This window comes from Lipotes vexillifer, unplaced genomic scaffold (assembly GCF_000442215.2).
Source record: "Lipotes vexillifer unplaced genomic scaffold, Lipotes_vexillifer_v1.1 scaffold121, whole genome shotgun sequence".
NCBI lineage: Eukaryota > Metazoa > Chordata > Mammalia > Artiodactyla > Lipotidae > Lipotes > Lipotes vexillifer.
Window position 1 is genome coordinate 1892234 of NW_006773122.1, and position 12610 is coordinate 1904843.

At 52.9% G+C, this 12610-nt stretch overlaps 1 protein-coding gene across 1 annotated transcript in view; it reads right to left on the reverse strand.

Annotated features, from left to right (window-relative positions):
* CDX1 (caudal type homeobox 1) overlaps window positions 1-12610 on the reverse strand; it is a 17483-nt gene that overhangs the window by 2597 nt on the left and 2276 nt on the right. The window contains exon 2 of the mRNA XM_007448056.1: window positions 528-673. Within this exon, the coding sequence (XP_007448118.1) occupies window positions 528-673 (146 nt within the window). The remainder of the gene's footprint in view (window positions 1-527; window positions 674-12610) is intronic.

Here is a 12610-nt window from a genome sequence, read left to right on the forward strand (position 1 = left end):
GCACGGGCTCCGGACGCGCAGGCCCAGCGGCCACGGCTCACGGGCCCAGCCGCTCCGCGGCACGTGGGATCTTCCCGGACCGGGGCACGAACCCGCGTCCCCCGCGTCGGCAGGCGGACTCCCAACCACTGCGCCACCAGGGAAGCCCCTCCCCTACTCTTAAGACAACTTCCTCTGTAACCCTCTTCCTCTCCATCTTCCAAAGCCATGCTCTAACACCCCTCCTCCAGGAAGCCTTCCCTGTTCTCCCTGTGACTGCTCCCTCCTCTGGATTTAAACAGCACTGATCAAAGCCCCCTGTAGCCTATAGCTAATCAGGCCCCCATGCTCCTTTTGGTGGTCAGGGATATTGGGTTTAATTGGCCGGGGGATTGGCAGCAGCTCAGTTTCTGTTGTGCTGTGTATGACCATGGCTGGGAGACAACCTCTCTGTTCTTCTCCCTCGACTGAGCTCCATAATCTGCCTGGCAGCCTGGAGGCCAGACTCCCGGGACCGCTCCTGTGGCTGAGGTGGGAGCCCCACACACCTGACGTTCAGTGAGTCCCAGATTGGCGGCCAGCTCTGACTTCCGCCGTATGGTGATGTAACGGCTGTAGTGGAATTCCTTCTCCAGCTCCAGGCGCTGGTGGTCGGTGTAGACCACGCGGTATTTGTCCTTGGTCCGGGTCTTACCTAAGAAGCAGAGGTGCCGGGAGGAGAGGTGAGTGGGGAGGGGAGCTTGCAAAAGGCCAAGGCAGGGCTCCCAGGAGGAAGAGCAATCCGGGGCCCCTGAAGAGGCACCTTGAGGGAGCAACAGTCATTCTCCCAGGCTCAGGCTTCGAGACTCTCAACCTAGGAGGCAAGCACTGTTCTCATGCCCATCTGGGGGGCCCTAAGCCTCAGAGAGGGGAAGCAACTTGCCCAGGGTTACCCAGCAAGCTGCGGGTGGAGTTGGGGGTTTCAGGCCAAGTCTCCCGACCCAGAGCCCTACTCTGATTGCCAGGCACACCCGCTTTCGTGCAACAGTTCCCAGGTGTGGCTGCACAACAGACATGCGGGGAGCTTGTGAAAAACACAGCTTCCAGCGTGTCACCGAGAACATGAGATAGAAAGCCGTGGCGTGGAATCTCCATTTTTCACAAGCTCCCAGGTGGTTCCAATTTGGGGATCCTCAGACCGCAGGTCTGAGCACTAGAGACTTGGAGGAAGGAACACCTGGCAGCAAGGGTAGCTTGAGATAACGAGACGTCAGCTGCTCCTCTCTCCTGTGCGTGAGGAGAGCAGGAAGGGCCGCCACAGCCGGAGGCCGAAGCAGGAAACTCGCAGGAACCACACTGGGGTATATGCTCCTCAATTCCTGTCAAATGCCTGGTGGCTGGCGGCCGCACAATCAAACAGAAAGGACTGGGGCTGCCGGTGGCTCCCCAGGACCTGTCAGGCGGCGCTGGTTCTAGGCGCCAAGCCCTGAGCTGGGGCTGCACCAGGGGCTGGGGACCGCTCTGCCCGGAGCCAGCTACACTCCAGCCTGTGCCCAGGCACAGAGCAGGAGTAATCAGGTCAGCCCACAAATATGTACTGAGTTCCTGCTATGGCCAAGTGCTGGGTACAGCAGTGAGCAAAGCAAAAAGTCCCTGCCCTCATGAAGCTTAGGTTCTAGTGGAGGGAGATGGGCAAAAATAAAATAAATATGGAAATTATTTGATATGTTGATTGATGAGAAGTATTTCAGAGAAAAAGAAGGACTGGGAATTGAGGGAGGAGTGAGGCTGTGATTTTAAATACAGTGGTCCATGAAGGCCTTACCTTGAAGGGGAACTTAAGCAGAGATCTAAAGGAGGTGAGGGACAGAGCAATGCAGCTGTCTGGGGAAGAGGTTCCCAGGCGGAGGGAACAGTAGGTGCAAAGGCCCTGATGGGGGGCGTGCCTGCCGCCTGAAGAGTAAGGAACAGTGAGGAGGCTGGTGCGCCCAGGGTGCCGTGAGTCAAGGGAGCGGACAGGTCGAGCTGGGCCTACGAGCCCCAGAAGGGACTCTGGGTTTTACTCCGTCTGGGACAGGAGCCATTGCAGGGTTCTGAGCAGAGGAGACAAGAGGTCTGATGTAGGATTTAAGATTACTCTGGCTGCTGCGTGGAGAACAGATTGGTGAGAAGGGGGAAGTGTGGGGAGACCTGCCATAACCCAGGCAGGGTTGGCTTGACTTCCACACGAGGCTCAGCCTGGGGCCCGGAAGTGGATTTGAGGACCGACTGGGTTAATGTCAGGGATCTCTTTCCGGCTGGGATCAGAGGTCCGTCTGGAGAGAATATTAAGAGTCATGCTTGGCCTGGGCTGCTGTGGGGGCCGGACTCAACACCAGTTTCCTTGTAAGAAGCTGAGCCGGCGGCTATAAACAGGAGGCGCGCGCAAGCACTTTTTAGACCCACCCATGTGTCCCACCAGGGCATGGCAGGTCTGCATAACCATCGAACCCATCCCACTTCAACCAAGGGCCCCCGCAGTAACCTGGCCTTCACCTCCCTGGCCCCAGCTCTGGGCCTGCCCGCTCCTTGGCACCCCTGCGCTAACCACCCCCGCCACCAGCGCCGGTCCAGCCCACACAGCTTGGCAGGACAGCGCTGGGCTCCTCAGAGCCAAAGGGTTTGTGGAGAACAGGAGATAGCACATGTTCCTCGGCTCTTTTCCTTGGGCTTCCTGCCAGAGCAGCAGAACCACACTGGACTCTTCCACAACCACTGACCTCAGCCCACTGCCCGACGCAGCACGGGACAGCCTCGGCCCTTGGCCAGGCCTAACCCAGGAAAGGGACAAGGGAGTGGCTGCCGAGGCCTTGGCTCCAGATGGGGCCCCTCCTTGACCTAGAAAATTCAACGCCGGTTCAAAAACTGTTCTGCCTAATGCACCACCACTGAAACCCAGCAGAGCTCTGAACCCACAGCCCCACTGGGTTCACTGGGCTAAAGCCAGAAGGGGTCATGGGAGTTTAGTCTCCTCCCACTTTATAGATGAAGAGACTGACGTTCAGGATGGTTATACAGTGTCCAGAGGTCCAAACAAGAAAGGCCTTGTGAGTCCTTCTAGTCCAACCTCCCCGTACAGTCAAGGTCACTGAAGCCCCAGGGTGCCGTGGACTTGCTCAAGGCCATTTCACCAGGCCTGCAGGTCTCGCTCCTGCTCTAGTGCACAACTCCTCACCCCACCAGATTCAGGGTCCACAGAGACTGCTATAGGGCCCTCTAAGCATTGGCAGCAGAAGCTCAAACTGACCACCCATCTACTTGTATTTCTGGGAAGAGTGGGTCCAGACCATGGTGAGGACAGATTCCTGAAAGCCCTGGGCTGGGCCTGGATGGCCCACAGGTTGAAAATGCCTAGAAGCTTCACAGCTTGAGGTAGGGGGAGGAGGCTCCCTGCCCACCCAAACCTCAGCCTGAGAGATTATAAAGACAACCCCCTCCCCTTCCCGCAGGCACCCAACCCTCGGTCCCATCCTTCCTGATGAGCAAATGGGGATCCACTGCACCCATTTCAGAGTTGGGAGAAATTGAGGCTCAGAAAAGGGCACTTGCGGAGGGCCATCCTTTCTGGTAGTGGTATAAACCTGGGCTCAGGTTTCCTGACCTCCAGCCAGGCTCTTTTGGGTCGGGGGACGGAGGGAATTAGATGAGAGAGGGGACTCTAGCTGCACAGTTACTCCTCTCTGCATAGTTACAGACTCTAGCAAGGCTGCCACTGAAGACCCAGCCTACAGGCCCTGCCACCCCCCTCCCTGGACCCAAGAGAAGGGCTGGTGGGCTCAGGAACACATCGGCCACTTCTATCTGGTGGAGTTGCTCAAAGCACACAATTCTATTGCTAAGAAAATGGCTCTGCCAAAAAACAAAAAGTTTGATATCGCACTGTGTGGTCCAGGAACCAGAGAGTCCCACCTGCCATCCAGAAGGTGATAATGGGAACATCCTCCTTGGCGCCCAACTTGGTGATCTCAGCCTCATTTAACATGCACATGCCCTTTGACTCATTAATCCCACTTCTAGGGATCAATCCCACAGAAAAATGCCCAAAGAGGTAGCTGTTTCAAATAGCACAGAACTAAGGACAATGTACATGTCTGTGAGTCAGGACCGGTTAATAAGATAAGAGATGGTACATCCATGGAGAGGAGCACTACAGAGTCACTAAAAAGAAATTATAAAGCTCCGTAGGTGCCAATATGGAGCAATTTCTAAAAATATATTGTTAAGTTTTAAAAAAGGCAAAATGTCGTAAATAGTATGTTGCTATTTTTGTATAAAAATGGAATACACACACACACACTCAAACATGTTTGTGCCCCGAGTTCTTTCTGAAAGAATACACAAGAAACCAGTAATGGGGGTTGGCGTGCCTTGGAGAGGGGACTAGAGGCTGGGGAGCCATAGGTAGGAGGGAGTCTTTGGGATGTTTAAGTTTTTACCATGTGCAGATGTGAATTTGTATTTTTAGTGACAGTCAGGAGCCCTGGGCTCCAGTCCCAGCTCTGGGCCAGAACTCTCCACTGCCATGAGCAAACCTCCTTTCCCCTCCTGTGAACACCTGTGCCATCCTGGGGGCCCAGGAGAGAGGGGGCAGGGAGGTGCGTGACAGTGGTGGGGCAGGGAGAGCGCCCAGGATGAATGATTTACAGGCCCTTGGGACACTGGGCCTAAGAGGGAAGTCCGGGCTCCTGTAACAGGTGTGTGATGGGGGCCAGGCCACTCCCAGTCACCTAATGAATAACCCTCTGGGCCAGATGCCAGTGCAAGTAGGTGGGAGGGGGGGTGGGAGCCCCCCTACCAGCTCTTAGGGGTGAAGCATCGGGAGAGAAGAGCCTTGGACAACTGTGCAAATGAGAGGCTTTCTCTCTGCTCTGGCTGTGGGATGTGAGGAATGGCCCATCCACATGCATCAGGCTGCCATGGAGGTAGCAAACTTCCCATCCCTAAAGCATGCACAGTAGAGGTCCTGGGAAGCTCCAGGCTAATGGTTCTAAATACCTGACCAGCAGCCTCAGAATTGCCTGGGGAGCTTTTTAAAAGCACAGATTCTGGCCCAGAAGTTCAGACTCAATGGGACTGAAGTGGGCCTCTGGGATTTGATACTTGAATAGCTCTCCAGGTGACCCTGACATGTGGTTGTTTGGGCAAGTAGACCTCTGGGGCTGTGCCGTGCAGCTTCTCAATGGCTGGGTGATCTAGGACACCTCACCTCTCTGAGCCTCAAATTCTGTATCTATAAAATGGGGATAATTATTATTCTAATAATGGCCAATATGTCCATGTGTCAGGCACTTTGCATACATCTCTCAACAACCTATGAAGCTGTGCGACTGTTATCCCTAGTTTACAGATGAGAAAACTGAGTTTCAGCAAGGTCTGCACCTCTGGAAGGTGGGATTTAGCCCAGGTCTGTCTAGACTCAGGAACAGCATTAGAACCTATGGCCCAGTGTAAGGTCTCCCATAATGATCTCCAACCCTCGGGTGTACAGGGGATCACTTGAGATGGATGGATGTATGATGCGTGGCACAGTACCTGGCACACAGTAGGTACACAGGGCAAGGTAGATCTTATTCATTTCCATGGTGGGATAACCACATGACAGGGATCCTGGGAAATGGATCTGAGCAATGGGCTGTGTGTTGGATGAGACTGTTTATTTATAAGGTCCCTTCCAACTTGGAAACATGAGGCTACCAATGTTTGTTGATGCTCTGATTATATTTGTTATTATTGCTGAAAGAATTCTAAGACTGATTTCCCTGTCTGAGAGTCTAGAAACTGGGCCTGCCCAGCTGGAGGATAGAGGGCAGGAGCCTGGCGGTCTGCAGTGGGGCCTCCCCATCTAGCCTGGGCCAGAGTTCAGCCTCTGCCCCCAGGGCGGGGTAGGTGGCTCCAGGAAAATTGAGTGGCCTCTGGGTCAGCACTTCCTTTGACCTCTTCCTGCTGGGTTTGTGGCCCTGAGGGATGACACTGCCAGCTCTGGCCCTAGAGCTTGGAACACAGATCCATGACCCCTCTCTGTGTGGTCCAGCCCCACTGGCTGTAAATCAAAATCCCCACAACCCCGACCGACACACATACACACACACACACACACAAAGGAATGCACATATGCATGCATGGATGCTTGTTAAAAATACATATTCCCAAGCTCTCAGATCTATTGCATCCTGGTCTCCCTGCCATCTTTAACAAGCCTACCAGAGGGGATTCTGAACCACCAGCTGGAGTCAGTAGGTCCTGGTCCCAGTTCTGTGCCATCTGTGTGGCCTTAAATAAGTCCCTTCTCCTCTCTGGGCCTTGGTTTCTCCTGTGCATCAGAAGAAGGTTTGGTGTCAGCTCCAAACTTCTAAACTGTAGATTCTAAACTTCTGTGTAGCTCTGAATCCTCCCTTAAGGACCTGGGCCCAGGTCTACATCCTTAGCTAAAGGACCTGACAAGTGATTGAATTTCTCTGGGCTTTCCTTCCCCCGGGGAACAGAATGGGTGTGAAAGCAGTTTGCGAAGGGCAAAGAGCTATGGACACGACAAGGAAAACAGCTATTTGCACAAGTGGATGTGGGAGGGATCCCTTGGGAGAGGGAGGAATGCTGCCTGATGGGGAGCCGCAGGGCAACGAACATTGGCCTAGGGGTGGGGAGGTCTGGCCAGGCCACCAGCCGGACATGTGATGTTCAGCTTGGACCCATTTCCTCATCTGTACCACCAGTGGGTGGGACTTCCGCTGCAGCAGCCCTGACCCACCCATTTCGATGGTGGGCGGATATCCTCCCTGGGCAATGAGGCTCTCTGCTGGGCCCACGACTGGTCCTTGTTCCGGCTGGTTTGCCAGTCCCAGGCTGCTCTAGCACAGTTCCTCATTCACCCCTGCTCATTCCTGGAGCAGGGGCGAGGCTGGCATGGGGGCGGGGGTGCGATGAGAGGAGGATAGGCAGGCCAGCCACACTCAGGGGCTCTGTAGCCTTAGGCAAGCTTCTCCACCCCACTGTCACCCTCCTTCCTAGTCACAGCACTCAGTCAGCACCGCCGCCTCCTCCTCCCAGGCCTCTTCCCCTCTCCTGTCTTCTCAAGGAGGTCCACAATCTGACTTGGCTACGAGAAGCAGTGAAGAGGACAGAAACTTCAGAGTCAGATAGACGCAGTGGCTCTAACCCAGTCAGGCCACGTGCCAGCAGTGGGAACCCAGGCAAGTCACTGAACCTCTCTGAATCCCAGTTTACTCATCTTTCAAATGAGGACATGAATGCCTCCTTTAGACATGGTAGCTGTGGAGATTAGATGTGATCATTTCTTTAACAAGGGAGTTAGTAATAAAAGCTAATATCCGTGACAATGATGAAGAAAAAGGAGGAGGAGGAGGAGGAGGAAGGAGAAGACGACGACCTGCAGAGACAAAAGGGGCAAGAGAGATTCCTCAGTGGAGAATAAGGAGCCCATCTGGAATGGATTACATTCTAGAAACTCTCGAGAGGGATTTTCCTGCACTGTCCTATATGACAGCTACTAGCCACGTGTGGCTATTTAAATTAAAATTAATTAAATGGAATTAAAAAATCAGCTCTTTAGTCACACTAACCATATAGCAAGTGCTCAATAGACACGTGTAGCTAATGGCTAGCACACTGAACAGCATAGATATAGAGCTATAGAAAGTTCTATTGGACAACACGGCTAGACCAAACTCCCAGCCAGGGCCGGATGCTCACACCCTCATAGCATACGTAACCAGACTGCTTGGACTATCTACAAAGCAGCCTGTTCTTGCATCCGTCACCCATTTATATTCTTCCCAGGATTTTCCACAAGGGGCACCAGAAATAAGGGGCACCCTTGGCCTAGGACAGCCCTTCTAAGAGTTGCAAGCAGCAACTCCATCCCTTCATATCTTCTTCCGGGCTGAACAACTCGAGGCTACCAGCTGTTTCCTGGTGGAGTTTCCAGGCCTCTGCCCTACCCTGGCCATCCTCCTCTGGTCTGGAGGTGAAGTTCCTGCCTAATCATCCACAGGCGTGGGTCCTAAAGAGTCACATTTGGGGCGGAGGTGCAGGATGGGGCTCTAGACTCCAGCCCTTTTCGAGCTCATTGAGGAACCTTGGAAAATCCCCTCCCCTTGGTTCCTGGCTCCCTGAATGCTCTGCGAGGGTAGAGACCATGCCACCTTGCTCATTTGGTTCCACAACAGTGCCAGACACACACAGCGAATACTTGATGAATCCTTGTTAAACCTAACACAGACCTACTGCTTCCTGGTCTTCTCCTCGCAGTAAATGGCCCCCATCCTCAGGCCACTCAGGCCAAAAGCCTAGGTGGCGCTTCCCCCGCTTCCCACATCCAATCCATCAGCTGGTGGCTCAATCTCTAAAGGACATCCTTCTGTCCAGCTCCGCTGCTCCCACAGCCTTAGTCAAAGTCACTGATCTAATGGAGAAATGTGCTGTTCTGGGGTCGAAAATACCTGCACTTGAAAAAATAGCGAGTACTCAATAGATGCTAGTTCATTTTATTATTACTGTGGGAGGTGCTCGGTACTTATTTGTTAAACAGTTCATTCCTGTTTTTCATGGGTGGGGGGTAGATTAAAAACAAACAAATGAAATAATTACGAACTGTGATTAGTGTGAAGGAAAGCAACGGAGCTGAGAGCTAGATTAAGTGGCGGGAGGCGGTGGGGGAGGGAACCTACTTTATTTAGCTTGGGGCAGCTAAATGTCACCTCCTGGAGGAGGTGACATTTAAGCCAAGATATGATGGTTGAGAAGGAGGTTTCCATGTCACCAATGGGGAAGAATATCCCAGGAAGACAGAACAGCATGTGCAAATGCCCTAGGGCAGAGAGCAGCAACAGAGGACCAGCTCTGTAAGGCACCCTGTCTGCTTGTTCTGGCAGGAATCTCTAGCACCTAGCAGAATGTTTGGCACAGAAGAGAGACTCAGAGACTATTACCGCCTGCCTGCCTATGTGACTGAATGAAAGAGGCATGTGATGAGCCTGGAGACACTAGCAGGGCTTTGAGCCCTGGGGTGAGGGGTTTGGGTTTGACTTCAAGAGAAATGGGAAGACATCAGAGGGGGTTGAGCCTCGAGTGTCAGTCTTGGCTTTCACTAACGCCTGCTCCCTCTCTCTGGTGATGCTGAGGGATCTATGTGGCGCATCCCTATAAGGTCGATGGGCAAGTATGGCAGGGGGAGGGCTTAGCATGTTAACAGGGTGATGGACCTGACTCCAGATGTAAATGTTTCCAAATCCCAAGAGCTCCAGGACAGAAACTTGAGGGGTCATCTCATTAAGATAATTCCTCATCGACAAGCCAGGCTTGCTGCTAACAAAGCTGTTTTGGACCTTCAGAACAGCTCCCCAAGCTCTCAGCAGCAATATGTGCCAAAGTGTGCGTGTGGGGGAACACCCAACCGAAAAAAGCCTTCTGCCACCTTCTAACTGGGTCACTCCCCCTTTCCCAGGTACATCTGAGAGATGAGGTGTCAAATGGAGTTTCTGCCTTGAGAACCAGTTTTAAACAGCCCGGCACCTTGCTGTGGCCATCCTCCCCCTCCAATCTCTTATAGCTCATCTCTGACTGGCTTCCTTTTCCCCCACCTGGACTGGAATGCACATGCGGAGGGGTCTTGGGCTCCCATTCTGAGTGTGTTGCTTTATTTGATAGATGCTCATTAGGCTGTAGAATCTAGGTTTCAACCCTGTGCAGCAGCATCCCAGCTGTGTGAGCTTGGGCAAGCCACCTTACCCTCTCTGAGCCTCATTGACTTTATCTGTAAAATGAAGCTAATAATAGATCCTCACACCTCTTAGAGTTGTTATGAGACTTAAGTGAGATCATCCATGCAAAATTCTTGGCACGGTGCCTGGCACATGGTAAAGGCTCAGCTGATGCCACAGTTATTAGCTTTATCGTGAGCTCCTAGGATGTGCAAGGTATGGTGAGAAGGACAGGACTGATTAGCACTGCTCCTTGAGGGGATAACAGATGGTAGATGGCAGGGATCAACAAGACAGTCAGTGATAAATGTTGTTCAAAACAAGGGCCTGGATCAGTGTTTGTAGGGGAGGGAACCAAGGAGGGCTTCCTAGAGGAGGTGGCCTTGGAGGAGAAGCAGCATTTGACCTGGTAAACAGGTAGGAGAGGGAAGGGAGGGCAGTTCAGGTCAAGGGACCCATAATAGAGAGGCAGGGAGTGTGAGGTGTGTGCTCGCATGCACCTGCTAAGGACTGGTAGAGATGGTCCCAGGCACCAGTGCACTTGAGCGCGTACTGTATGCCAGGGTCAGGGCTATGCTCTTCTGGCACCATTGCTTCAAGGTGTAATCTTATGATCTTAATGTTACAGTGGAAGAAGCTGAGACTCAGAGAAATGATCCAAATTAACTTGCCTGAGGCTAATGCAGCTTCTGACAGAAATGCAAACCCAGGCCTGAGGCTCCCAAGCCGGACTCTTAACTGTCCCAGGTAAGCATTTCTGTATCTCGGCAAACTAATGGGAGAGTGGCTTCAAGAGTGGGTTGGGGCCAGTTCTCAAGAGGGCTCTGAAATGAGCTGGATTTTACAGCAATGAAACGACATAAAATGAAATGGCAATTCCATGGCAGTGGGGAGCCATGGTTTAGAGGGCGGCTAGGGCATCAGAGAGAGGCTGAAGGTGAGAGGCCAGGTTGGTGGCTGTGGCAATGGGCCAAGGGAGAGGGTCTAGGATGTGGTGGGGAGAGGAGGGTTCATCCCCTCCATGGGCCTCAGTTTCTCCATCTGAAAGCTGATGGGGATGGACCAAGATCTAAACCCTGCTGCAAGAGTCTCATCATCTGAGCGGACATCTCCCGACTTGTATGGGACCTCAGCCACCCCAATGGGCCATTAACCTGTGAAAAACTATTCACAAGGAATTGGAGGCTGAGCCCTCAGCAGAAGGATAATTTAGAACCTTCCTAAGGAAAATGCTGATATTTATAGATGCAAACGGGGAAGACAGGAAAAAAAAAAAAAAATAGTAGAGCCCCTTGTAGTCATTTCCTATCCTGGCCTCAGTCAAGTGAAAGTCATCACTCAGAACTGGTTAATGGACAACATAACAGCCTCTCCCACATCTTCCCCATCTTCCCTGCCCCCTCCTTAGGGAAAGCTGGCATCTTAGTCCCAGCCTCAGCAACGCCAGTTCCCCAGGTGAGGGTGGAGTACTGTCCCATCCACGGAGTAGGGAGAAGGGGGCAACCAGGCTTCCACCCCTGGCATGAGCTGCTCGGCTGGACAGTCGTGGGTCCCATCTCCAGGTTGAGATCTCATCTCTCCCCTCTTCTCCCAGAGCTGTCTTACTGTCCCTCACACTTGCCCTGTTCATTCATTCAACAAAACGTATTGAGCACCTACTAAATGCCACACACTGAGCTGGGTGCCTGGAATGTAGTCATGGGTCAAAGAGACATGGTTCTGGACTTCATAGGAGTTTACCTTGGTCAGTGGGTGTGGGAATAGACAACACACAAACTCACAAATAAGTAAGTTAGTGCTCTGAAGGAAACATGGCAGAGAGGATCAATGGGTATTGGTGGGGGGGGTGCCTACTTTGGAACATCATGGAGGACCTCTCTGATGAGGTGGCCCTTAAGCTAAGACCTGAATGGTGAGAAGGAGCCTGGAGAGTCTGGGGAAAGGAGTTTTGCAGGGAGAGGGAACAGTATGTGTACAAGACCTGCCTGCAGTAGCACATACAGCTTTGTAGGCCTCAGGAAGGGGTGTAGATTTTGCCCTAAGTCTAATGGGAAGCCACTGGAAAATTTTAAACTGACTCATCCAACATATATCCCAGCCCTGCCTCCACTTGTATGAAACTGGAACATGCCTTAAAATCTCCAGGCTTCAGTTTCCCATCTGTATGTCTGTTCTCTAACTGTCCAGTTCAGATATTCTAGAATATGCTAGAGGCACAGAAGAGGGAAGAAGGGGCAAGAAGGCTACAATAAGAACAGGTGACCAGCAACATCTGGGGAGACGGCATGCACTGGCCTTTCCTCTGCTGTCCCAGACAACAGCCTTACCCGGGAAACACCCCCAGAGACCCCGTATCTTCATCGCCCAGGAGAAACTGAGGCCAAAGAGGAGAAGGGCTTGGCCTCTCTCTCACGGAGGGTCTGTAACCCCACCCCAATTCTGACCCCACCTCAAGAGTCAGAGTCAGATGCTGCCTGAGTGGACAGGCGGCAGCTTCTACCTTCGAAAAGGCAGAACGGCTCTCACCTGGCTCCTGGGGCGGCCACTTTCCTCCGGAGCTCCCAAACCTCCCTTGGCCCTTCCTTTTACTTTCTGGGAGTGAGGGTGGAAAGGACTTTTGCCTTTGGGCAGAGTTACTCCTAGGCCCCCTATGTGCCCAGGGACAACGGTTTCCAAATGACTTCCGAGACCAGAGGTGAACTGAGTTCGGCAGCTCCAGTGCCCAGAGGGACGTGACTTGCCTGACATCACACAGCCTGGAAGCTCCCCAGGGTTCCTGCCAGTCCTCTGACCCCCACTGACCCACTGTCTCCCCCTCACACAGTGCTGGCCTCTCTCCAAGTCCCCGCCCCTGGGGAACCTCCCCATCCATCTCCAAAGTCGCCTGATCAGCAGGA